General features: G+C 55.5%; 1 protein-coding gene across 7 annotated transcripts in view; it reads left to right on the top strand.

Moving 5' to 3' along the window:
- The window catches only part of RAB17 (RAB17, member RAS oncogene family), a 36,435-nt gene extending 16,349 nt beyond the window's left edge, over window positions 1-20,086 (top strand). For 2 of the 7 annotated variants that reach the window (XM_047773858.1, XM_047773855.1), the window contains exons 2-6: window positions 7,155-7,314; window positions 15,104-15,255; window positions 15,679-15,804; window positions 19,010-19,103; window positions 19,332-20,086. In XM_047773858.1, the coding sequence (XP_047629814.1) occupies window positions 7,158-7,314; window positions 15,104-15,255; window positions 15,679-15,804; window positions 19,010-19,103; window positions 19,332-19,444 (642 nt within the window). In that variant the 5' untranslated portion in view covers window positions 7,155-7,157 and the 3' untranslated portion in view covers window positions 19,445-20,086. Of the gene's footprint in view, window positions 1-108; window positions 409-5,812; window positions 5,862-7,154; window positions 7,315-15,103; window positions 15,256-15,678; window positions 15,805-19,009; window positions 19,104-19,331 lie in introns of those variants that run through there. The other 5 variants (XM_047773862.1, XM_047773857.1, XM_047773861.1 and 2 more) reach the window with 5 other exon arrangements.
- The last annotated feature ends 6,261 nt before the right edge of the window (window positions 20,087-26,347 follow it).

Below are 26,347 nucleotides of genomic sequence, written 5' to 3'. Positions count from 1 at the left end.
ACAAAACCGAGCAGCTCAGCCTGAGGGGGGTGGGGGCGGAGTGTGACTTCCGGCAGGTGTGCAGGTGCTCCAGCTTTCAGGTCCAGCCTCCCGCCTGCCCCAGGTGACCACGTGACCGTGGGGGACTTTGCCCTGGAAGCCTCTGGGGAAGGGAGGAGGCCTGACCTTGGGGGAGGGGGCTGGGCCTGGCCTTGGCCCGAGGCTGCCCTGCCGGCTCATACCTATTCCTGCGGGAGGCGAGCCTCCGCCTGGCCCACAGCCACAGGCACGCCCCGGCCCCACCTGCGGAGGGAACAAACCTTTCCTCTGGTCAGAAGTGGGGAGAAAGGGGACACAGGCAGGGGCCCGGCAGGACCCGGTGATGACAGGCTGTCAGGCTCGCTGCAAGTGACCAGGCCTGCGGAACGAGTGAGTCATTGTTTAAACTTTTGTGTACTTTGCAGAGTCTCTGCGTGTGTGTCTGTGTGTAAATGCCTCTGTGTCTGTATCTGCGTGTGTTTGTGTGCGTGTGTGTCGGTGTATCCGTGTGGGTGATGCGTGTCTGTGCGTTGTGTGTCTGTGTGTCTGTGTGTCTGTGCATGAGCCCCTGTGCCCATAATCAAAAGGGCACAGTGAGGGGTGAGGAGTGTGTTCTCCTGAGCCCCCGAGGGGCCCTGGCTTGTCCCCCATGGCTTGCTAGGTCTGGGTCCAGGAAGGACAGGGCTGTTTAAATGGTGGCCTCTGGGAAAATTCCAGGTAAACCGCAGGTAATGAATAGGAGCCCTTACAGGAATCCATTTCAAATGGATCGTGATGCTCAAGGGATACGGCCTGACTGGGAGCAAACAACTCCTGGAAAGTCCTGGTGTTCCTTAGCTGCCCCGGCGGGCAGGGCGCTCGCAGACTCTGCAGACCTGACCCTCCCCTGGAGCGGCCCCTCCCCCAAGAAGACTGCGCTGGATTTGTCATCTTTTCCTTTTGTCCTTGGTAGAAGGAAGATGTGAAAAGCCCCAGCGAAAATGCTCGAGGGCGTCCCTATTGGCCTCGCGAGGAATGTGGCGATTCTGGGAACTCTCTCCTCTCGGCTCTTAGACGGGCTCCATCACCCCGTCTTGGGGAAAGGCAGAGGCCAAGCCAGGAGTCACATTTTCCATTTTCGCCGTGAATCGAGCCCTCTGACCTCTGATGACCAAACACTCACAACATGTCATCGCACAAAAAAGGACACACGAAAATGCTTACTGCAGTCTTATTTATTACAGAGGGAAAAATAAAGCCAAGTGAAAAGTCCAGGACCAGAGAGCTAGGTAGTAAGTGGAGCAACCTGGAATGTTACATGGTCAGGAAATTCCTAGAGGCTGAAGGCATCTATAACATATATAGCAATGTGGGAAACTGCCCTTGATATGTCTTAAGGTTTGGGGGGTTTTGTTTGTTTGTTTTTGTTTTTTCTTTTGACTGTGACATGTGCCCACTTGATATGGGATCTCAGGTCCCAGACTGGGGATCGAACCCAGGCCAGGGTGGCAAAACCATGGAGTCCTAACCACCAGACCACCAGGAAACTCCTTCTTAAGTTTTTTTAAAAATGTGGGATACAGGAAGTTCCCTTCATGGCTCAGTGGTTAACAAACATGACTAGGATCCATGAGGATTCGAGTTCGATCCCTGGCCTCCCTCAATAGGTTGTGGATCTGGCGTTGCCAGGAGCTGTGGTGTAGGTGGCAGATGTGGCTCTGATCTGGCCGTGGCTGTGGCTGTGGCGTAGGCCAGCAGATGTAGCTTGGATTCGACCCCTAGTCTGGGAACTCCGTATGCCGTGGGTGTGGCCCTAAAAAAGCAAAAGCAAAAAAAAAAAAAGTAGGATACAAAATTTTATGTTAAAATTATAGTTTGTTTGTTTGGTTTTTTAAGAGGAGGGAGTTCCCATTGTGGCACAGTGGTTAATGAATCCGACTAGGAACCATGAGGTTTCAGTTCGATCCCTGGCCTTGCTCAGTGGGTTAAGGATCCGGCATTGCTGTGAGCTGTGGTGTAGGTCACAGATGCGGCTCGGATCCTGCGTTGCTGTGGCTCTGGCGTAGGCCGGTGGCTACAGCTCCAATTGGACCCCTAGCCTGGGAACCTCCATATGCCGAGGGAGCGGCCCTAGAAAAGGCAAAAAGACCCCCAGCCCCCCAAAAAAAGATTTTTAGAGGAAAAACTAGAAGAAAGTAGGCAAAATACCATCTCTTGTTGTATTAAGGGTGTGGGGTTATGCGTAAGTTCATTTTTTTCATATTGACAATTAAGTCGTTATATGTAGGATAAAGAGGTGTGTCACCTGTATGGTACCACAGTAACGGTTCCTTCATTCATAGTCTACCTGTTTTGGCTAATTCTGAAATGTTTCAGGGTAAAGGTCTTCTTTGTGCCCATAAATACCCAGGAAAACTTGAAGGATGACCTCTAAATATTGACAATGCATTGCTGTCGCTGCGTTAGAACTTTGTATGTGAAATAACAGCACAAATCAGTGGAATATCTGGTTGAAAGCAGACACTGTAAGCCCTTTAGCCAGAGACAAGGTATTAGCTGCTGTGGCAGAGAAAACTCAGGAATTCCATCCCTTTTTTTTTTTCTTTTAATGATTTTTATTTTTTCCATTATAGCTGGTTTACAGGGTTCTGTCAACTTTCTACTGTACAGCAAGGTGACCCAGTCACACATACATGTAAACATTCTTTTCCTCACATGATCCTGCTCCATCACAAGGGACTAGATGTAGTTCCCAGGGCTGTACAGCAGGATCTCTTTGCTTATCCACTCCAAAGGCAATCGTTTGCATCTGTTAACCCCAGATTCTCAGTCTATCCCACTCCCCGTTGCCAACCATAAGTCTGTTCTCCAAGTCCATGAGTTTCTTTTCTGTGGAAAGGTTTATTTGTGCTATATATTAGATTCCAGATATAAGTGATAGCACCCGGTATTTGTCTTTCTCTTTCTGACTGACTTAACTCAATATGAGAGTCTCTAGTTCCATCCATGTTGCTACAAATGGCATTAGTTTGTTCCTTTTTTATGGCTGAGTAGTATTCCATTGTGCATATATACTACATCTTCTGAGTCCAATCATCTGTCAATGGACATTTAGGTTGTTTCCATGTCTTGGCTATTGTGAATAGTGCTGCAGTGAACATAACGGGTGCATGTATCTTTTTCAAAGAAAGTTTTGTCCGGATATATGTCGAAGAGTGGGATTTCTAGAACATGTGGTAACTTTATCCTTAGTTTTCTGAGGAACCTCCATACTGTTTTCCACAGTGCTTGTACCAATTTACATTCCAACCAACAGTGCAGGAGGGCTCCCTTTTCTTCACACCCTCTCCAGCATTTGTTACTTGTTGACTTAATAATGGCCATTCTGTCAGGTGTGAGGTGGCAGGTACCTCATTGTAGTTTCGATTTGCATTCTTGAAAGTGTTCCTTGTTTCCAGCTTTGTTGAGATGCAGTTGACTGTAACATGGCATAAGCTAAAGGTCTGTTCCATGGTCATTGGGTGGGTACATTTATATCTTGGAAAACAACAACCACCTCAGCTGAGCCAACACCTCCACCTGTCACATTTCTTTTTGTGGGGAGAGCATTTAAGATCTACTCTCTCAGCGGGAGTTTCTGTTGTGGCTCAGCGGAAATGAATCAGACTAGGAACCATGAGGCTGCGGGTTCAATCCCTGGCTTCGCTCGCTCAGTGAGTAAAGGATCTGGCATTGCTGTGAGCTGTGGTGTAGGCTGGCAGCTGTAGCTCTGATTTGACCCCTAGCCTGGGAACCTCTGTATGCTGTGGATGTGGCCCTAAAAAGCAAAAAAACAAAAACAAACAAAAAAATAACTACTCTCTTAGCAATTTTTGGGTGTATACGATAGTATTATTGGCTCTAATTGTCATGCTATACATGAGATCTCCACAGCCCGTGAATCTTGTAACTGAAGTTGGTGCCCTTGCTGCGACCAGCCATCCCATTTCCCACCCGCCCTGGCTCCTGGTCACTGCCGCTGAGTTGACTGTCTTTGGGACAATGAGCTCAGGCAGCCGGTTCCCCCGCAGGGACCGGGGGTTCTTGATGAGGCACGCACGTCCCACAGCCTCTGTTGGTGGCGGAAATGATGCTGGTGCCTGGTGAGTCCTGTGAGGACCTGAAGGCAAACTGCTCTGCTTTTTAAATGTTAATTTAATTAAGGTACAGTTGATTGACAATACTGTGTGAATTTCTGCAGTTCTGCAAATCAATTCAGTTATACATACCTTCTTTTCCATACTCTTTTCTTTTCTTTTTGGCTGCACCTGCTGCAAGCCAGAGTTCCTCGGCCAGTGATCGAACTGGCACCCTAGTAGTGACAATATCAGATCCTTAAGCTGCTGAGCCACCAGGGAACTCCCCAAAATTATTCAAATTAAATCTCTTTAAAGGTTTCAGCCCAGGGAGAGAGATAAGCTACTGAATAAAATAACTCTATGGGAGTTCCAGTTGTGGCGCAGTGAAACTGAGTCTGACGAGCATCCATGAGGTCGTGGATTTGATCCATGGCCTTGATCAGTGGGTTTAGGATCCGGCATTGCCGCGAGCTGTGGTGGAAGTCACAGACGCAGCTCGGATCATGCATTGCTGTGGCTGCGGTGTAGGCCAGCAGCTCTGATTTGACCCCTAGCCTGGGAAACTCCATATGCCGCAGGTGTGGCCCTAAAAAGCAAAACAAACACACTTTGAATTAAGGTGGAGTCAGCAAATGAGACTGATCAACAGGCGGAACGGGGAGCTGCAGACTCCGCGAAGGCAGAGACTTTTGTCTCCTCCTGTGACAGCTGTGTCTGGGAACTGGACACACGTTTGGGGGGAGGGTGGCAGCTGTGACACCAGACTGGAGGCTGCATCAGGAGAGGGATTTGTGTCAACTTGAACGGCGAGAGCAGATGTAGCAGCTTCGCCGTGGGGCAAATTCCCTGGATTATTGGACGGTGGGGTTGACAGATGACCAGCTCCAGCCCTGCCTGAACTTGGCCGCCGCCCTCTTTCATCTCCCCCAGGGCCGCCTGCCGCGTTCTGGGCCCTGATTTGCTGTTTGTCCCGCAGAGCTGATCACAGGCTGTGATCTTATTCCTGGAGGGCCAGCGGCTTCAGGGGCGCTCCCCTTGGTTCCTGGTGTTTATTTGATGTTGCCTTTGAGTTTGATTTCTACCAGTGGGTCAGAAATTTGTGGAAGGATGGCTTTGAGTTCTTACATGAGTGGGGGTTCTGGAGAGGGGACCGTCCCCCGCAGCCCCTGTTCCCCACAGGTCTGTGTGAGGCTGAAGTGGCAGTAGACCCTGGCAGGACCTCATACATGGACAACATGAAGCATCATTCTTCTTTTTAAAAATTTTATGGCCGTACCCTTGGCATATGAAGTTCCTGGGCCAGGGGGATCAGATCCGAGCCGCAGCTGCAACCCGATGCCACAGCTGTGGCAATGCTGGGTCCTTTAAGCCACTGTACCAGGCCAGGCATTGAACCCACGCCTCTACAGAGACCCAAGCCGCTGCAGTCAGATTCTTAACCCAATGCACCATGGCGGGAACTCTCCGTTAAACATCGTTCTTGATGGTGAAACATGAGAGTACCCTGTTGAAGATGGGGTTCCAGACATGTTTGTCCCATTTCTCCAGGGCTTGGAGGGGCCGGTCAGTCCTTCTTTGCCAGACCCCAGAACTCTAGTCACTGTCCATCTAGAACAATCTTGTTGGTATTTAGGACTCAGTCCTATTTGTTTTGAGACTTTGATCCCAAACTCGATGCTTTTCCTTGTGTCCCACAGGGGAGAGCAGACCAGTCTGTGGCCATGGTTGCTTCCTGGGGACAGTGAGGTGGGTCTGGATATTTTTCAGGGGAATTTTTTCTCTCTAGAAGCAATCCAGAAATAGATGGGACAAGGGGTTCGCTTGTGGCACATCGGGTTAAGGATCCGTCATCGTCAGTTCTGGGGTCGGGTTGCCGCTCAGGTGCACGTTCCTTCCCTGGGCCAGGAAATTCTGCGTCTCATGCGTGTGCCCCCCCCCCCCCAAAAAGATGAAGACAAAGTGATACGGTCTTCAGGGGCTGCTAACATCCCTAAGAGACCCCTGGACACTATTCGCCTCCTGAGGAAACACATACCACACTCACAAAGCATCCTCGCCAAAATATAGCTTGTCTCTGATCAGATTTCTGTTCCGAGCCACCAAGCTACAGAAAACACAGGGTTTGCAGGAAGCCATTCAGTGCCCACAGACGGAGGCACAAACAACGAGATCCAGACTGGAAACTGAAGGACAGCCTGACGTCATCAACAGATACATTGCACAGAAAAAACACGTGTGCATATGCTGAGATTTGCAGGAGGAGAAAAAAAAAAAGGACGTCTGAGATTTCCTTCAAACTCATCTTTTGCGAGAGAGCAGGAGGCTTGGGGATATGGGCGAAACACGATTGGCCACAACCGATCGTCGAGAAGGCGGGCGACGGAGGCCGGGGTTCCCCAGAATGGCCTCCATCCTCTCTGGGGGTGAAATTTTCTGTAATGAAAACATACGCAGGGGTTGTGCTCTGATCACGGGGCTGTTTCTCTGCGGGGCCCCTCCCTGCGGGTTCTGAGGCTTTCCATACAGTAGGAAGGACGAAAATGGTTTGAGATCTCTGGGGCTCCAACCTTTTTGGTAGATAGGTTTTCCTGAAACACCACGTTTAATCCATGAACCACGACTGAGAGGCTGCTGTCCCTTTCAGGCGCTTCAGGTTCTTTTTGAAAACAGTCACGGGTTTTTCAAAAGTGAGAAGTAATGGGGACAGTGAGTCAGTATGAGGCGAGCCCCTGATCCTTTCGGGGCGGGGTGCGACGTCGTCGTTCTTTGTGCACTGGCCTCCGCCAGGCGCCACGGACACGCCGTCCAAGCTATAGCCCCGCACTGCAGCACCTCACGACAGACCTCGACCACAGCTGTGGTCCACCCGCTTTCCAGATGGGGAGGCGGGGTGGGAGTGGCCGGGGGTGGCCAGTCTGGGGAGCACCGTCCCACTCAAGGCTGTCTGTATTCGACCAGGGTGGCGGCGTGCTGGGGTGAACTTGCTCAGATGAACTGGCATCAGACACTCAACCTCGTCCCCACGCTGTCTCTCTGCAGGGCATGGCGCAGGCAGATGGGGCTCCCTGCCCCGGGACCGCCCCGAGCCAGCCCTGCGTCTTCAAGCTGGTTCTCCTGGGCAGTGGCTCTGTGGGCAAGTCCAGCTTGGCTCTCCGGTATGTGAAGAATGACTTCAAGAGCATCCTGCCGACGGTGGGATGTAAGTGATCGACAGCATCCCTCGTTAGTCCCCCCGGGCGGAGAAGCCCGGGCCGCCGACCCTGCGAGTTTCCCACATGGCCTGGCAGGGAGAGCAGGAGGTCCGCACAGGGGATGCAGAACTCGGCCAGGTTTCAGCTCAGCTGGAGTCTGCGGGGGTGGAGATGCAGGGACAGAGGGTTGGCTGTGGGAGGGACTGTGCCCGGGAAGGGGGAGCCCAGAAGAAGCCCCCCGCCCCCAGGCTCTGCCACTCAGCCCCCTAACAAGCCAGGCTTCACCCTGGCTGGTTACCCTCCTGTTAAAGCTGCCCTCTCTCTGCCTGGACTGGGTTTACCTGCCTGGTCTGGATTTGGGGGAGGGGGGTTGCTGTAGGAAGGGGTGGCAGGGAGAGGGACCCCCCCCCACTCCCTGCACTTCTTAAAGAGGCTAAACATGGTTTTCAAAGGGGAAGGTCTTTGGAGCATCTGTGGACGTGCGGCCTCCTTCGCATGCTAGGGGGGTGGTGGTGAAAACCCCTGTTTCCCGCTGAAAATAGGAAAATGGGGAACCCAACTCGGGCTTTGTACCAATTCTCCTGGGAGGGGGCGGCGTGGTGGAGACACCGGACTCAGACTGAAAGCTTTGGTTTCACATTTGGACTCTGCCGGGGATAAGCCATTTTGCATTCACTCATTCATTCCCTCTTCATTCCCTCATTCATCCCTCAGTCTTCCTCTCATTCCCTCCCTCCCTCATTCACCCACTCATTCATTCGTTCTTTCACTCAGTCACTCGCTCGCTCATTCATGCACTCATTCAGTCCTTCATTCACTCAGTCATTCTCTCACTCATTCATTCACTCATTCATTTGCTCGCTCACTCATTCATTCACTCATTCATTCGCTCGCTCACTCATTCATTCACTCATTCATTCGCTCGCTCACTCATTCATGCACTCATTCCCTCCATCAGCCACTCACCCCTTCAGTCCATCACCCAATCATTCATTCCCTCACTCATTCATTCACTCATTCAGTCCTTCATTCACTCATTCATTCTCTCACTCATTCATTCACTCAGTCATTCTCTCACCCAATCATTCATTCACTCCCTCATTCACTCCCTTATTCATTCACGACTGTGGGACATGGAGGATCGAGCGCCTGGGTGTGAGTGTATGGGATCCAGATTTGGGGGTCAGGTAAGGTTTTATGGGAACACGGCCTCACTCACGTGTATCCTCTGTGGCTGCTTTTACTCCGGAAGGGCAGTGATGAGCAGTGACCTCTTATTCTCTCAATGCTGCACCGTCCCCCTCCCCGCCCCACAGAGGAAAGGTTGGCAGTACAGCCCTTGAAGCCTACAGACCCTTCCCCTGAAAGCTGAGGCTCCCTTCCCTGCTCTGAGTCTGTGAGAGCCAGCCCAGAGCCCAAGTGTACCGGGCGGCCAGGGCATGGGCTCCAGCAGGTGTGCAGAGGACGAGGAAGGCGGCCTGGGGGCTCACTGTAAGCCGTGATCTTGGCTCAATGGGCCCAGTGAGGCCTGCAACCCGACCTACCTTGGGGCACAGTAGGCCCCATTGGCACAGAGCCAAACTGGGCCTGCTGGCCCTCTGTATTGGCATGGAAGGAAAGGAGTTCTGGGCAAGTTCCATCACTTTCCCAAGCGAGAAGCCAGAAGGCCTGTCCCCTGCCCCTGTACTGGACAACCGGTTCCTTCAGTTGCAACAAGCCGTCACCCTCTCCCAGCTGTCCAAGTCACCCCGCCCTCTTTCAGGGGTTCTGTGAGGGTTGGGAAGTTGCACGGACTTGGGCTGAGGTGGGGGTGTCTGCTTGGGGGGCAGGCATGGGTGCGCCTTGTCCACTCCTGGTCCTCTGCCTGCTCCGGCCATCCTCCTCCTGGCACTGCCCCTCCCCCAGGCCCAGCTTGTCCCCCCCAGGACTCCACCTCAGCCCCGGGGCTGGTGCCTTCGCTCTGACTTGGGCTTCCCTGGGCTGCGGGTGGGAAGGCGTGGGGGCAGAGGACAGCCAGTGTAGACCAGCGTTGTGGCCACAGCCCCCTCTGGCTGAGTTTAGCCGTCCTTCTTTCAATTAGCCCCCAGCCTCCTTACTGAGCACCTACTATGTGCCACGGAGCTGGGTGGAGGGGACGTAGACCAGCCCTGCTTTGTTTTAGGAGCTGAATCCCTCCCTCACCTACATTGCCCTGTCCACTTCACACGCCTCGCAGACCCTGTGATGTTACTACACCCTTTGGAGGTGGATATTATTAGATTTATTACATTATGATAAGAATAAATAAATGATACTACTTATCATGTTATAATATTCACCCACATATATTCTAAACTTTGATTAATTATTATGTTGTTATATTTATTATATTATTATAAATATATCCTAACTTCTATTTATTTGTTATTTATTTGTTTATTTTTTCTAGCTGAATATTTTAATCAACTTTGTTTCAGATAACAATGAAGAAATTTCAGAATTCCCATTGTGGCTCAGTGGGTTAAGAATCCAACTTGTGTCCAAGAGGATGTAGGTTTGATCCCTGGCGTCGCTCAGGGGGTTAAGGATCTGGCACCGCCATGAGCTGTGGTGTAGGTCACGGACACGGCTCGGATTCCCCGTGGCTGTGGCTGTGGTGGAGGCCGGCAGCTGTAGCTCGGATGCAACCCCTGGCCTGGGAACTTCCATATGTCTCGGGTGTGGCCCTAAAACATTTAATAAAGGAAAAAAATGGTTTCTAATGGTGGCATTCTTAGGTTATCAGATAATTCCCCCAAACAAATTCATTTCCAGGAAATTTTAATCTTCTAAACTCTCTGAACATGGCCGGATGTCGATTTTGAAAATAGAGAAATTTAATTTCACCCAGACGTAACATCTTAGAGTCACCGTAAGCGTAACCCTTATCCCGCAGGCGTGTTTGTCTTGGATGGGTGGCGATCACAGGTCCCTGAGGAGTTGAGTTAACGGCTACCAGAGGCAGGAGGGCTCTGCTAGTTAACCTCGTTAAGTCAAATCTTGAGCTGCAATGAAATTACGCAGATGCTCACCAAGGGCTGGTATAGAAACTCCCTGCGGGGTTTCAGAGTGGGTGGCAGAGAAGAAAAATCCAAAGAGTGAGAGAACAAGTACTCTGTTGTCCACATGGTCAGATTATAGTATCAGACATTTAAGTAGACACTGCAACATGATATATCACCTGAGTTTTTCAATGCTCCTTTTTTTGTTTGTTTGTTTTTTCTTTTTAGGGCCACGCCTACAGCATATGGAAGTCCCCAGGCTAGGGGTCGAATCAGAGCTGTAGCTGACAGCCTGCACCACAGCCACAGCCACGCCAGATCCAAGCCACATCTGTGACTTACTTGTGGTCACAAGCTTGTGGCAATGCCAGACCCTTAACCCACTGGGTGAGGCCGGGGCTCGAACCTGCATCCTCAAAGACACTGTGTTAGATACTTAACCTGCTGAGCCACAATGGGAACTCCAGATGTTCCTTTTTTTCACTTTATTCACAATGTAAATACGGTTCACAAAGGAAACAGACCTTTTTACAAACTTTAGTGTCCTCATTAATTCTTTTATCTGTATTGGATTAAATTTATTTTCAGAATGAACAGATGGAGCGTGCATGTCCCTTTAATCTAAGGGAGGCAATCTGCGTGTCCCTTTGAAGGCACATCCATTTCTTTGTCCCGGAGGCTCTGGCCTCATGGGGGGTGAGCAGCGGGGCAGAGCCTGGGGGAGGATGAGGGCGGGGGTTGGGGGGCGCACGTAGCTGGCAGAATGTGGTGGGTGGTGGTGCGTGGCGGGGCTTGGCCTCCAGGAAGCTGAATGATCAAAGGAGGGGTTGGCCGAGGGCAGGGGCTCCCATCTCCCTCTTTTCACCTGTGAAACAGGGATGCACAGGCTTTTCCTGTGAGGTTGGGCGGGGGGCGGGGGGCTCTGGGAAAGGCGGACCAGGACGTCAAATCATGGATCAGCAGCGCTGGGCAGGGCTCTGCAGAGCAGGGCAGGAGGTAGCACAGGGTTCCAGCTGGTTGCGGCAAGACCCCTTCCAGCCAGAGGAAGCCGGGCCCTACCAGTGACAGGCGGGGACAGACTCGCACACCCAGAGCAGAGCCAGAGCAGCAGTGAGGGCAGCCTCCTGGAGCTCAGGTGCTGGCGGGGAGGCCAGACCCCTCCCACCCCCCAGGAACTCCTGGCCACCCCGAGAGAGATGCAGGGGAAGCCTGGCAGGGGAGGTGGGCAGCTCTAAAAAGAGTCTCTGTGGCTGGGGACTGGGACCACCAAGAGCTTCCGAAGGTCGCACCGAGCCCCCCCTCCCACCTCCAGACCTCCCATCCTGGGACCAGACACAACCCAGCCCAGCGGGGCAAACTCTGGCCCATTTCCCCGCCTGGCACCTTCTTAGTGACATCTTTGGAGGGATGGCTGCATCTAGTGCTCGAGTGCAGAGCTGCCGGCAGAAGCTGAAATGATTTTGGACGGCGGGGGTCGGGGGTGCTGCCTGGGCAGGAAAGGCACCAAGTGTGTGGACTTCCAGCCTCCCTTTCCTGCCAGACGGAGCTTTACCTGAGCCCAGGTGTCCCTGAGGAGTCTTGCCACCTGCCTGTCATGTTCCTCCAGACAGAAGGCAGCTCAGAACTTTACCAAAATATGAATGCTGCAGAGAGGGCGCCAGTGAGCAGGATCAGCTGTTTATTTTAATTAAAAGGGAGAAAAAGCGAAACTTTTCCTTGTGTTAACATTCAGTGGAGACACCTTTCAATTTGGAGCCACAAAATGCAACTGCAGAACAGCCCCCAGTGAATTCTCTTGTCCTTCCTTGCTCACCGGGGGTCGTTTCAGTTCACCAAGTGGGAGGCACTTCCCGAGGATGGAGAGGGGGCGTCCCAGTGTCCCTGCTGCTGGGGCTCCTGTGTTGAGGCCAGAGCTGGGGCACCACATAAAACCGAGGGCCAGGTGGCCCTGGGGTCTTTTTCTTTTCTTTCTTTCTTTTTTTTTTTTTTTTTTTGCTTTTTATAGCTGCACCTGCAGCATATGGAGGTTCCCAGGCTAGGGGTTGAATCATAGCTGCATCTGCAACCTACACCACAGCTCACGGCAACACCGGATCCTTAACCCACTGAGCAAGGCCAGGGATCGAACCCACAACCTCATGGTTCCTCGTCAGATTCGTTTCTGCTGCACCACGATGGGAAACCCAGATTTTACACTGATTTAAACTCAACCTCAACCGTCATTTTCTGAGTAGAAAAGGAAACGACCAGAAGCTAAGCTTGTGAATGGAGGGGTAAACCTGAGCTTATGCCCGTCCGTTACCCGGCAGTGATGACTTTTAGGAGGAAAACAAAATCCAGCTCGGAAGTGTGATCCGACCTGCAGACAAGGAGGTGGATAAAAGACCTGTCCCCGGGGGAGGTGGAGGGAGGGGACATCATGGGCCAGACCCTGCCCCTTCTCTCCTTCCTCTCGAGTTCGACACCCACCTGGGGAGAGGGGCCCTGTGGACTTGTGGTAAAGGAGAGGAGGCTGGGATTGCAAAGGTTTAAGCCAGCGCACAAAGTTCGTGCCGCTGATAAACCTCCGTCCAAGGCCCATGCCTGACCTTCACCCTCACGGCGTCTCCGGTCCTAATGAGACGTCTGTCCTGCTCTGACCAGACGGGAGCCCCGTGTGGGCTGGGAGCTGTCAGTCCCATGGCTGAGCTAAAGACGGCACTTCTGCTGGACTTGGTGTCGTGATCTGCTCGGGCTGTCATGTCATGACAAGACTCCGCAGACCGCGTCCCAGTTCTGAAGGCTGGATGGCCACGCTTGAGGGGCTGGAGATGTAGGTTTCGTTCCGAGGCCTCTTTTCTTGGGTTACGAGTCGCTGCCATCTTGGTAACTGGCTCTGTGCCTACGTGGCCTCTTCTTTATGCTTCCACAGGATGGGGGAGAAAGAGAGAGTGAGAGAGGGGGAGAGGGAGAGAGAGAGAGAAGGAGACAGAGACAGACAGAGCGAGAGACAGAGGGAGAGAGACAGAGACAGAAAGACACACAGAGAAAGAGACACAGAAAGAACCAGAGAAAGAGGCAGTACGTTCTTACAAGGGCACGAACCCCATCCTCAGGGCCCCACCCTCACGACCTCATTTAACCCTGACCACCTCCCAAGGGCGCCAGCTCCTTCATCATCACGTGGACAGTTAGGGCTTCAACACAGGAATTTGGGGAGGACACGGTTGTTCAGTCCAATGCACCTGGGCGGTGAATTGACTTCGTTTGTGGCCAAGCAGAAAAATGCGGGATGTGCCAGCAGAGGACCCGGTGGGCGCCTTCCACTTGAGAGTCTAGATTCTCATGAGAGTCAGTCGTGGTCTTACCAGCACTGGGCTAGAACCCTCAGCCCAGATGCTCCTCTTCTCCTCAGTCCGTAGTGGGTGGATTTGTGTCCCCTGGAAGATACGTGCACATCCTAATCCCTCGTGAATGGGGCTGTGTTGGGGAAAGGGTTGCAGATCTGACTAGTTAAAGACCCTGAGATGAGATGATCTAGAATTTCTCCCCACCCCCTCCCCCCTGGCAACCACAAGTCTGTTCTGTCTGTGAGTCTGTTTCTGTTTTGTAGGTAGGTTCATTTGCGTCATTTGAGATTCCACATATATGGTGATCTCATATGCTGTTTGTCTTTCTTTGTCTGGTCTGACTTACCTCACTTAGTATGATAATCCATGTTGCTGCAAGAGGCATCATTTCACGCTTTTTTATGGCTGAGTAATATTCCAGTGTGTATATAGACCACACCTTCCTTATCCATTCATCTGTTGATGGGCATTTAGGTTGTCTCCATGTGTTGGCCGTTGTGAGTGGTGCTGCAATGAACACTGGGGTGCAGGGTTTGTCTGGACAGATGCCCAGGACTGGGGTTGCTGGATCGCAGGGCAACCCCACTTTTAGTTGTTTCAGAAACCTCCGTGCTGGTTTCCATGGTAGTTATGCCAGTTTACATCCTGGGGGCGGAACATCTCATCGTTACTAAATGACTATCTTAGAGTCACGTCGCTTTAGAACCCTGCGCTAAGGGGAAAACCATCTTCCAACGAACAGCGCATTGTCCAATATGTCAAATGAAAGGTTTGGGGTGGGTCTTTCCCTGTGTGTAGGTATCAAGCAGGGGCATGAATGAATGAAAGTCCCTGCTGTCCAGGTGCTCACTGTCCCCTGGGGTAACAGGTGAGAACACAGGAGGCCACCTGTGCACCAGGTGTGGGAGCAGGGGGACGTGATGGATCCGTCCCGGGGAAGGGAGGGGGGCCCAGCAGCACCCCCAGGGCTGATTCACAAAGACCCGGGGAGCGTGTGGGGGCAGGGGGAGGAAGGGTGCTCAGTGGAGAGGTGGGTGGAGGAGGGAGGTGGGCAGGGAGACATGTGGGTGAGGCCGGGAGGTAAGCAGGAGGCCAGAAGGCATCGGAGAAGCCAGTGTGACCATCCATGTGCCCACTGCCTCCCTGGACACCCGCAAGGCCGTGTGGGACCCCTGGTTGTGTGAGACCCCTTCCACACTGCACACAGAGGATTCTAAGTTAGGACCCTGCGAGTTTATCTCGCTGCCCAAAGCCTCTGTGGAATCTGCAAAGCTCAACAGCCAGTTCCTCGTGACACTTGGCTTTTTCTGGAAAGTGCCATCTTCCACAAGAGGAGTTTGCTCAGCGCCCCGGCCCCGGCTTGCTGCCCTGGGGCTCGCGCAGGCCCAGGCTGAGCAGCGGGTGAAGACCGGTGCTGGGCGTGAGCTCCCTCTGGGCTTCCGTTCCAGGTGCCTTCTTCACCAAGGTGGTGGATTTGGGGGCTGCGTCTCTGAAGCTGGAGATCTGGGACACGGCCGGCCAGGAGAAGTACCACAGTGTCTGCCACCTCTACTTCAGGGGCGCCAACGCTGCGCTTGTGGTGTATGACGTCACCAGGAAGGTGAGGCTCACCTGGGCGATTCCCCGCCCTCCTTCGCAACCTGTGCCTTTCTGTCCTCCCAGGAGGGGAGGCAGCCTTCTGAAGGCTTTCTGTGACCGGCCTGGGCTGGGGTCTCTTAAAATCCTTGACGACCGGTAGAGAATCCTTCAGTGAAAGCCGGTCACCTCCTCCAGGAAGCCCTCCCTGACCAGCCCTCCTGCTGTCTGGCTGGGTTTGTGTCCCTCTGTGGTCCTCCCAGAACACCGGGAGCAGAGCGCCCCCATCCATCAGTCATGAGCCCCTGGGTGGATCGGCTGGGTCGTGTGTTTTGCACGGGGTGGCCTCTTCTGACACCTGCCTTTTCTTTCCTGGGGCGGGGGGCGCGGGGCGCGGGGGGAGAGGAGGACCACCGGGCCTGCCCGATGGTCCCCGTTCCTTTCTCAGGATTCCTTCCTCAAGGCGCAGCAGTGGCTGAAGGACCTGGAGGAGGAGTTCCGCCTGGGAGACGTGGTGGTGATGCTGGTTGGCAACAAGCTGGACCTTGGCAAGGAGCGGGAGGTGGCCTTTGAGGTGGGACTGGAGCCCTTCTGGGGTCCCCGATGGGGGCGGGCAAACACACACGCCCACTCCCCCCTCCCCCCGCCGCCATGTGTCCCGCTTTAATTTCCCTTCTGGGCAAAGGCTGTGGTCTCTGCTGGGAAGATCAGACCCAGAGGGGTCACCCCCCGGCCGTGGGGGGAGCTGTGAGCACCAGCACAGCCCCCGAGGGCCAGAAGAGGGGGGCAGGGCAGAGAACAGTTTCCAGAAGGAAACCCGACCCTTCCCAACCCCCCCTCCTTTGTCCTGGGGGTTTCACGTGTTTAACCTCACGTTCAACAAACTGTTCGAGGGGGCAGAAGGGTGCAGCCAGGTTCCTCTGCTAGGAACTGACCAAGGGACCGACAGTCCCAAATTCCAGTTCTGGGGGGGGTTCCCTAACGAACCCAACTCGGATCCAGGTTTGATCCCTGGGTTTGCTCAGCGGGTCGGGGATCTGGCGTTGCCGTGAGCTCTGGTGCAGGTCCCAGATGTGGCTCAGATCCTGCCTTGCTGTTGCTGTGGTGTAACCCCTAGCCTGGGAACGTCCATGTGCCCCACCAAGGCGACAAAAAACAAAACAAAAAGCCCTGATCTGGGGAGATTCGAGCAGGGAGGGGGCTTCTGGTGTGTGCATGTGTGTGTTTATGGGGTGTGGGTGTAGGGTGTGTATGCTGTATGCCTACACCCACCTGTGTAGAGGCGGTGTCAGGTGGTGTCTGTGTATGCGGGGGGGTGTGGGGGGTGTATGTGCACAGGTGGTGTCTGTGAGTGTATATGTGTGTGGGGGGGTTGCGTGTTGGGGGCGGGCCTCAGGGGAGGCTGTGGCGGGGGTGGAGAGCAGGAGTGGGAGGGGAGGGCAGGGCACTGGGTTGCAGGGCGGGCTCCCTGGGGAAGTGGGGGGAGGCAGGTGGCTGGGGGGAAGCAGAGACCCCAGTGGCGGGGGTGTTGGAGTTGGGGGCCCTATTCTGGGCAGCCTTGAGTTTCTGGAGTGGGGACCTGCGCTGCGTGGTCAGGCTGAGCAGGGGGACAGGGCCTGGGGGTGGAGACCAGGAGAGGGGGGTGCCAGCTCAGGGCAAGAGGTGCCTCCTCTCCCAGGACCCCACTAGCCTGTGGGCGGGAGACCCTGTGGCTGAGACTGCGCAGACACGGCCATCCTGGGGTCTGAGCTGTAGACCCCGGGGCCCCCAGACCTAGCCTGGCCTTGTCTTTGCTCAGCTCCATGAGCGTGGCTGGGCCTTGGGGGGCGGTGGGCAAAGGGCCGCAGACCCAAAAGACCCTGGGCCGAGGCCCCGCCAACCTGGGGAAAGTGCAGCTTTCACATTAATGTGGGGGCTTTTCACCTTCTTTTCTTTTCTTTTCTTTTTTCTCTTCTCTTCTCTTCTTAGCTGTGCCTGAGGCATGCGAAGGTTCCCAGGCCAGGGATTGAACCCATGCCCCAGCAGGGACCTAAGCCACAGCAGGGACAATGCCAGATCCTTAACCAGCTAGGCCGCCAGGGAACTCCTGGGGCTTTCCATCGTAAAATAACTTCAGAATTATAAACATTGTTGCAAAGATAGTACCAAAAATTCCTGTCTGCCCTTCCCCTTGCTTTTCCCCAGTTGTTCAAATCTTACAAAACACAGAATGATGATCAAACCAGGAAACGACCAGCCATTCACACAGCATGCTTAACCACCGGCCAGGTCAAGCTCAGATCTGATGGGTTCTCCCCCTCGTGCCCTCTGGCCCAGGCAAAGCGGACTTGGTTCTGAGCGCCCCGCCCCCGCTGGCCCCTGGCCCTTCGCATCCTGTCGCCTCGCCCCGTTATCCTTTGTGCTCTTCCTTACGTCCTGGCTCTCCACACCGTGCTGCCCTCCCCTGTCCTTCCTCTGCTGTGGCCCTGGAATCAGTCGTTTCCCGAGGGGCCCTGCTTCCTTGTGCTGGGGAATGAATTTAGGGGCCAAATCCTCCGCCCTGGACGTGTGCATTCTCCTGGGGGGGGCTAACCGTGCACCTGTCTCGGGGTATCTCAAGGACCAACGGACAGTCGGAGGATGGGGGACCTGCCCTGTAGGGACCCAGTGGACCTGAGGACAAACTCACCCCAGCTGGAGCCCGCAGGCTAGTGGGGCCAGGGGGGATATTTGGGTTTCATTCATGTGAAGTCACCAAGTCTCCCCACTGTAGCTGGTCGCCTTGGCCTTTATTTTTTTTTAATTTATTAACTTTTGTCTTTTGCACCCGCATGTGGAGGTTCCCAGGCTAGGGGTTGAATTGGAGCTGTTGCTGCCAGCCTACGCCAGAGCCACAGCAACGCGGGATCCGAGCTGCGTCTGTGACCTACACCACAGCTCATGGCAACACTGGATCCTTAACCCACTGAGCAAGGCCAGGGATCGAACCCGCAACCTCATGGTTCTTAGTCGGATTCGTTTCTGCTGCGCCACAACGGGGACCCCGCTTCGGCCTTTAAAACAGAGATAATGCCGCCCCCATCTCTCTGTGTTCGGGAACTGGCAGAGAGGCTCGGGGCACATAAAGCTCTGAGGGCCCATGGTGGGGGTGGGGTGGGGAGTGGGCACCACTGGGTGTGAGGCTGTGGGTACAGCCCTCTGTCTGCTCAGCGTCAGGCAGGACTGTCTGGGGCCTGAGCCCTGTTCCTCCTAGGAGAGCCCAGAGGTGAGGGGCCTGCGTAGGAGGCCCCAGGTCCTCCCTTACCCCGACTTTGGGGCTCGGCCACGGCCACGGCCACATCTCCCCTTCTCGGCCACACGAGCAGCCCTGGTATTTTCCAGCCCGCCCTTGCCCCCTCCAGCCTTCCTTCCAAGGCCTGACCCCTGGGCGGGGGTCCCCAGAAAGGGCCCAGGGGGGCTCCTGCCAGGCCGCCCCATTCATCTCTCACTTAGAATCAGAGCCCACAGGTGCCCGAGGGTGTGGAGACGGGGAGCTCGCCCAGGACAGCGGCCTCCCACTCTGCCGGGCACGTCTGGCTCAGGAAGCCCTTCCAGCCAGCTCCCGCCCTCCCTGCCCTGCCCCCGGCCTGGGCCTCCTGATCCACGACCCCCCCACCCCCCCGGAACAGGGCTCCAGGAATGAGGTTCCCCACTGGTGCCACTGCTTCTGGGTCTTTCTTGGGTCTTCTGTTAGAAGGCCTCTAAGCGCTCTTAGGAAACTTGGGTGGTCGACGTGGGCTTTTCCTGGCCATTTCCCTCAGGAGGGGAAGGAGTTTGCCGAGAGCAAGGGGCTGCTGTTCATGGAAACCTCGGCCAAGCTGAACCACCAGGTGACCGAGGCCTTCGGCGCCATTGGTGAGTGAACCCTGCCCCGGAGCAGGGGTGGCCCATCGCTGCATCTTCTCTGGCTGTCCTGGGACCCAGCAGAATGTCCCCAGGGGCTGCAAAGTGAGCAGGGCCCCAGGGCCCATGTTTTGTGACTTTGGGAAAATGTCGCGGTGGGGGGTGGGGGGGCTGCGGAGGGCACATGCTGGGCTGGGGGACTTTCCTGCCCACCAAGCCCCCTCCGTCTGTCCTGCACAGCCCAGGAGCTTTGGCGCAGAGAAGAGAGGAAGGAGGACCAGCAGCAGCAGAGAGACGCACAGCTGGATCTGAACCAGAGGCCCTCGGGGCAGGCCAGATGCTGCGCCCGCTAGAAGCAGCCTCTCCAGGAGGGGCTGTGGGGAGGAGGCCCCCAGCCCGGGCCCTGCCCGCTCCGTGTTGACCAGATACTTATCCCGATTCGCCGTCGATGCTGGCTTGTTCCTGAGTCCCGGCGGCTCTGGAAGCTGGCATCCCCCTGAATTACCTGCTCCCAGAGCTGGCGGGAATCCTTCAAGAGAAGGGCCCACATCCAGTGGCTCCGTCCCCCAGACGCCAGATACAGACTGAACCTCGGAGGCCCAGGATGTGGCCCCTTGGCTGCCTGGCCATCAGACACCGAGGGTTGAAAAGGTCGGAGGCAAAGCGAGAGTGGGAAAACTGCCTTCACCCAGCACGTATTTGGTGTCGGGCAGGAACTTGCCCCCGGAGATGGAAGAGGACAGAGCAGGCCCAGGTGGAGCTGGCAGTGCCAGGGAGAGGTGGAGGGACGGTCGCAGGGCTGGGCCCATCGTCACTGGATCTCTGTGAGGTCCCCCAGCAGCACAGAGGGCAACTGGGGTGGGGGTGGGGCGCCAGGCCCCTCCCCTCTGATGAAATGATGCCTTCGGGCATGAGGACTCAGGCTGTCCGCCCGAGGGGTAAGTTGTACCGTGGACGCGTTTTTCTCCAAAAAGTAAACCTTTCTCTATCCCGTGGTCTTTGGTAGTTGGTACCATGGGGGATTGTTCCCGCATGTCCTCTGGGGGGGTTTGTGATGAGTAGATAACAGGGACCCAGGCGGCCGGCACAGGACACCTTCGTGATGCTCACATGTCATTATGTGCTCGCCTCCTTCCTGCCTTAGAGAGAGGCCCCCATGGCCCTTCTGGGAGGTGAGCCAGCGGCCATGTGAAGGTGGCTGCTGTGCGAGGTGATGCTGGTTTCGGCCCCTGAGACTGGTGCAGAGGGATGGAGTTTTAAATGAGACGACGTTATCCCCTCTGAAAAAGGGGCTTTCCCTGTGGCAGCTGTAAGCATCAACGGGACACCTGCGAGGCATCCTTCCCCTTGGCGCCCAGCTCCTTGACGTCCACACAGCGCTCCCATGGCATCAGTCTTAGACAATTTCCAGGTGACGCCTGACAACTGACTGCTGCACTTTCTGGCTGCAGTTAGGTTTTTCATACGGCGGTTCCCTCGTGGATGAAGTTCGCGAGGTGTGAGCCTGCTTTACCGTGCTGGGTCCTCGTGCTCTCTGCCCTCAATTCCTCGTAGCAGGTCTGTGACCGCCCCCCCGCCCCCTCCACCGCAAAGGGCAGGACCCACTAAGGAGGCTGAGGTTGCCCTTGGCCGCGAGGTGGCGCTGCAGTATCGCTGAAGGCGAAGCCCACGGCTCCCGGTCTTTGTTTGGGTCAGCTTTACTCCCCGGATGAGGCAAGGCTTTCAGGGGAGTTTCTCCTGTGTTGGAGAGGAAATAGGAAATGGGGAAATAATAGTATCTGGAGGATGCCCATATATCTGATTGCTTTCCTCCCGTCTTGTCAGGCCAGGATCACTGTGCTACAATTTATTCTTAAAGCATCCTTCCATCCTTGCCACGGGGCGCCCTTTCAGTCCCATCCCCCCAAGGTGGGATGGGGTGCCTTGTGGTCCCGGAGCCTGGGTTCCCCATCGCCTGGGAGTGACTGCCCCTTTCCTTCCCCTCCTCCCCCACGAGGCAGGTGGGGCTCAATCCTGCCCTGGAATCACCCGGGAGCCTCCACAGGCAGCATCTCCGCACCCACCAGAGGCTCTGGCTGATCCGTCTGCAGCGCGGCTTGGGCCCTGGGAGTTCTAGCCCTCCCGTGACCTAATCCTCAGAGATGGGGGGCTTTGCCATGAGGGTAGGGGTTCCGTCTGTCCTGCCTCCCGTGGGCTTCCCGGTGCCTGAACAATGTCTGGGACCGGCCAGGCACTTGACAAACACGTCCCACGAGAGGACAGAAGCCAATTTTCCCAGCGATGTAAAGAAAAGTCAGGTTGTTCTAGAAAGTCTCCAGCCCCCAACCCCCCACAGACGTTCGTGGGAGCCTCTCTCTGTATCAGTGCTTCACCACCGGATCTCGGCCCATCCTGGGCCGGAGGGGCGGGGGTGGGGCTGGGGCTGGGGGTGGGGCCTGGCGGGAGGGGTTGGCAGGTGTTCAGGGCAGATTCTTCAGGATAAATGGTCCTGGGGGAGGCTGGCCTGAGAACTCCCGGTCCTTCCCGTAGCCGGGGAAGCTGCGTCAACCTTTCTCACCAGCTGGTGTGTGTATGGGAGCGCGCACGCGCGCACGTGTATGCACATGCGTGTGCGCGCACACGTGTAGGTGTGTGTGCACATGTGTAGGTGCGTGCGCGCGTGTGCTCGTGGTGGAGGCACAGAGAGGTTGAGAAGCGGCGTCTGGGACAACCAGCTGTCTTGGCTGTGACCGTTGCCTTTCTCACCCCTCTGTTTCTAGTGCCTTCTCCAGCCGACCCCCGACCCCATTCCGGAAGAGCCCCCTTTGCCCAGAGGGGCAAACGGGGGAATCCATTCTTTTTCTTTTAAAACTTACTCCCTTTTGGGGGGTCTCATGGCCAAATTTAGGACAATTTGAGCATCAACAATGATTTGTAAGGTTTTGAACAAAAAGGAGAAAACAGAGGACGTGAAAGGCAGGGAGAGAACTATTCCTTTAGAGGAATCCCACTCATAAACGTGGGAGGAATGAGAGAAGCCCCGCTGCGCGACCCCACGGGACCCCCAGCGGGTGTACGTCACTGGCGGTGAGCTCTTTGGGGAACAGGCTACTGTCATGGGCCCCTGAACCTCTGCCGAGGGTGTCATGAGCAGATGAGGAAACCGAGAGACTTTTACAGTCCAGGGGTCCTCTCAGCTGAAGGCCCCGACTTGTCACCTGATGGATGTGATGGATGGAAAGACACAGAGCATTGGTGCCCTCGGTGATACCGAATCTAGCCACCACTCAGCCGATGGGAAACACGGGCACAGAAGAACAATGGAGCAGCACCGTGGGGGGCAGTCCCCAAGCCCCACACACGCCAACCGTCCTACAAGGTACCGTCTGGTCTCTGGTGAAAGTCAATGTCGGGACAAAATACGATGATGAGGGACCGATGAGAACCAACTAACCGCAACCCTGAATTCGGACTGGAGCCTGAAAAACAAGAAAGACAACTAAGATTTTCTTGCCATATTTGGGATTTTTTTTTGGAGTATGAGCTAAAAACTAGATCATATTATGGATTTATTACGAAATGTTTTAGGCATGATAATAATTGTGTGGTTAGGCAGGAGATTGTTCTCAATTTGAGGAGAAAGATGCTGAAGTCTCTTGGGGACACTGGATATCCCCAGCTTACGTCCCAACGGGAGAGAGAGGGCAGGCGGGAGGGGGGCGAAGGCAGCTGCAGTGGTCATCTTGGAAGCTAAGTGGAAGGTGTGTGGATGTCCCTGCAGTATTTTTTGAACTTCCTGGTATGTTTGAAAACTTTCATAAGAAGTTGTAGGAGACATAAAATCTTCCACCTCTGCGCTCCTGGGCTCAGAAGATGTGTTAGTTTCCCGGGGCTGCCCTGACAGGGTACCACGGTCCCGGTGGCTGGAACCTGGGGCCTCTGCCACACGGATGATTCCACGTCTGCCTCACGCAGGGCTGCAAACTCTTGTTTAAAGCGTTCAGCTGAGTGGCGTTCAGCACCTCCACCACCTCGGTCCATTCCCCAGACACGTTCATCCCCCAGAAGGAAACCCGGTACCCCTGGAGCGGGCCCCCCCCCCTGCCCCGGCAAGCCCCCACCTGCTCTCTGTCTCCGTGGATTTGCCTCGTCTGGACCTTGCGGAGAAGTGGAATCTTACACTGTGGAGCCTTACGTGTCTGGCTTATTCCACTTTGCATCGCGTTTTCAAGGTTCACCCACGTGGGAGCATGTGGACAAACTTTGTTCCTTTTCGTGGCCCAGCAAGAGCCCATTGTAAGGACAGACCACATGTAGTCTATCCATTCGTCTACCCATGGATGTTTTCTCCCTTTTTGGATGTTGAGAATTGTGCTGCTGTGGAGAACGTTGCTGTGCACGTATTTGTTTGGGCACCTGTTCTCAGTTCTTTGGGGTGTGTGCCAGGAGTGGGGGGTATAACTCTTCCCTTCTCCTCTCCTTTTCCTTTCCTTCTTCCTTGCCTGTTTCTCTTCTTCTCCTCCTCTCTTTCTCCCTTTCCCCCTCCCTCCCTCCCTCCCTTCCTTCCTCCCTTCCTTCCTTCCTTTCTCTTTCTTTCCTTCTTTCTTTCTTTCTCTTTCTTCCCTTTCTTTCTTTCTTTCTCTCTCTCTCTCTCTCTCTCTCTCTTTCTTTCTTTCTTTCTTTCTTTCTTTCTTTCTTTCTTTCTTTCTTTCTTTCTGTCTCTCTCTCTCTCTCTCTCTCTCTTTCTCTCTTTCTTTCTTTCTTTCTTTCTTTCTCTCTTTCTCTCTCTCTCTCTTTTTAGGGCTGCACCTGCATCATATGGAAGGCCAGGGTCGAATCAGAACTGCAAATGCAGGCCTATGCCACAGCCACATCAACGAGGGATCCAAGCTGCATCTTTGACCTACAGTGCAGCTCATGGCACTGCCAGATCCTTAACCCACTGAGGCCAAGGATCGAACCTGAGTCCTCAGGGAGAATAGTTGGGTTCTTAACCCACTGAACCACAAGGGTACCTCCTCGATGTTTTGTTTTCAAAGAGCCACCAAACTGCTCTCCTGGGCTCTCCACTCCTCCAGGCCTGGCCCAGCACTTGCCCCCTTGGGAGCAGGCCCTGCCCCTCTCCTGCCCCCAAGTGCACTATCCCCCCCTGGCAGTGGGGGTGTCAGTGCAGCAGGAGCTCTCCTGGGAGCAGACTGGACTTCTGCCCCTGACCCACTTCCAGCCTCCCTGTGGCTGGGAAGCCCCGCCTGGGTGGTCTGGGCTAGTTCAGCCTTCTCCAGCTGGCCACCCGCCTTCTGGATTTGGAGTGGGGACTCTGGGGTCCTACGGGACTCATGTCCTGAGCCCTCCTGAGTGTGGATGGACAGAGGGAGTCCTGGAGTCAGGGCAGGAGACCCTGCAGAAAAAGGCCTGACAGGCACTGAGCTCTGGGCTCAGAAGCAACTGGTTAAACCTGGCCACCCCCACCCCAGCACTGGACAGGGGAGGGGGGGTGCCCTGGGGAAGGGGGTTTTCATTCATGAAGCATCTACACGTGTCGGCTGGCGTGCAGGTGCTGGGCCAACCTGAGCTCAGGAATGACTCGGATATTACAACCCTCAATTCCGAGGCTCAGAGAAGTTAGGGGCTGGGCACAGTTGCCCAGTTAGTGGCGAGTGGTCCCAGCACCAAAGTGAGTTACATCTGAGGCTGGACCCAGAGACAGGCCCGAGGGATTTGAAACAGGCAGCAAAGGGATGCAACGTGGGCGGGAAATACTTGAACCTAGAGTATTGGAAACAAGCAACCCATGCTTTTTTTTCTCCTCCGAGGACCAACAGGGGGGCAAAAGGACTAGGACAGAGAGAGGGACAGGTCAGGCTGAGGGGCTGTGCTGCCCTCCTCTGGGGCCTCATGCACAGCGGCCTTGTGCAGTGCCCAGCCTCGGCAGCCATTCAGGGCAGCTTGGGGGAGGGTTGGTACAGGGTGCAGATGACCCAGCACGTCCCGGTGCCCCTAACTCTGTGCTGGGTGCCCCTGGCCAAGTCCTGGCACCTCTGGGTGCTGGGCTCTGAGAGCCCTACTGGGCTAAGGTCCCAGGAAGGAAAGTACCTCCCACTTTGTCACCACACAGACACACGTGGAGAAGGCCAGCTGCTTTTATTAGGACTGAAGGGACAGTAGCCTGTAGAGGAGGGGCAGCTCCGGGAGCTCCCCCTGGATGAGCAGGCTGTCAGCCCCTGTGAGCGGGCTCAGCGCCTCCTGCCAGAGGCAAGCAGGCTGGCAGGTGTCCGAGGCCAGGCTTCCGTCCGTCCCCCAGCACGGCTCTCCTCCGGCCGAAGCGGCCCACAGGCCGGATCCCGCGGCCCGTGTACCAGGCAGGATTGATGTCTGGCGCTGGGAGCGGTGAGCATAGAGCATGAATGCACGTGCCCCGGGCTGTGCTGCTGTGGGCACTGCCCAGAGGCCCAGGCCATGCTGGGACCCCCCTGCACTGTGGGGGCAGCCAGGGGGGGGGCCTGGCCAGGCCATTTCTGGGTGGTAGGGTGTCTCCAGGAGACGGGAATTCAAACTCACCCCGGGATGAATTCCCCTTCCCTTCCTGTCCCCCCAGCCCCTCTCACGGGCAAAGTGGCCTTAGCCCCTGGCTGTCCTGGTGAGAAACAAACCCTCCCCCGCGTGCAGGGCAGGGCACGTTGGGGAGAGGTTGAGGAACAGAAGGCCAAACCTCCGGCTCTGGGGCACTTAGCGAGGACATTGCCCCAGCTCGGGAGGGGGCCAGGCCCCATCTGGGACCCCGGGGGTGGAGAGGTGGGGGGCGGGTGGGGGTCTGGCACTCACTGCGGATCTCCATGGAGTGCTGGTGGGCTCGGTTCGCAGCGCCCCGCAGGGCCAGGCCCAGCAGCAGCAGGCCCAGGAGCCAGGTCCCCAACGCCTTCATCCCCTGGTTCCTCGCTCGAGGTGGGATCCCAGACAGGCAGGTGCACCTGGGGCAGAAGGGACGTCGCCCGCATGAGGGTGTGTGTGCACAGAGCTCGGAGCTGCAGGCGATGCAGGCGCAGTGCGTGTGTCGGGGGGATGTGCACGTATGCATGTGCACTTGAGAGTGTGTGTGCACACACGTGTGCAACAGGCCATGTGTCTGTGTAGGTGAGAGGGTGTGCATGTGTTTATGCACAAGTGCAGGCAGCGTGCTGGCCGGGCTGGGCTGGGAGTGAGCCCAGAAGCCAGGGCAGACCTGGCTCTGCACAGATCTGCTCCCCGGGCCCCATCCCCTCTCTCCTTTGCAGCGAGCA

The sequence above is a fragment of the Phacochoerus africanus genome, chromosome 3 (genome assembly GCF_016906955.1).
Source record: "Phacochoerus africanus isolate WHEZ1 chromosome 3, ROS_Pafr_v1, whole genome shotgun sequence".
In the NCBI taxonomy this organism is placed as follows: Eukaryota; Metazoa; Chordata; class Mammalia; order Artiodactyla; family Suidae; genus Phacochoerus; species Phacochoerus africanus.
The sequence above is the reverse complement of the archived record's forward strand: the minus strand, read 5'-3'. Positions and strand labels throughout refer to the sequence as shown.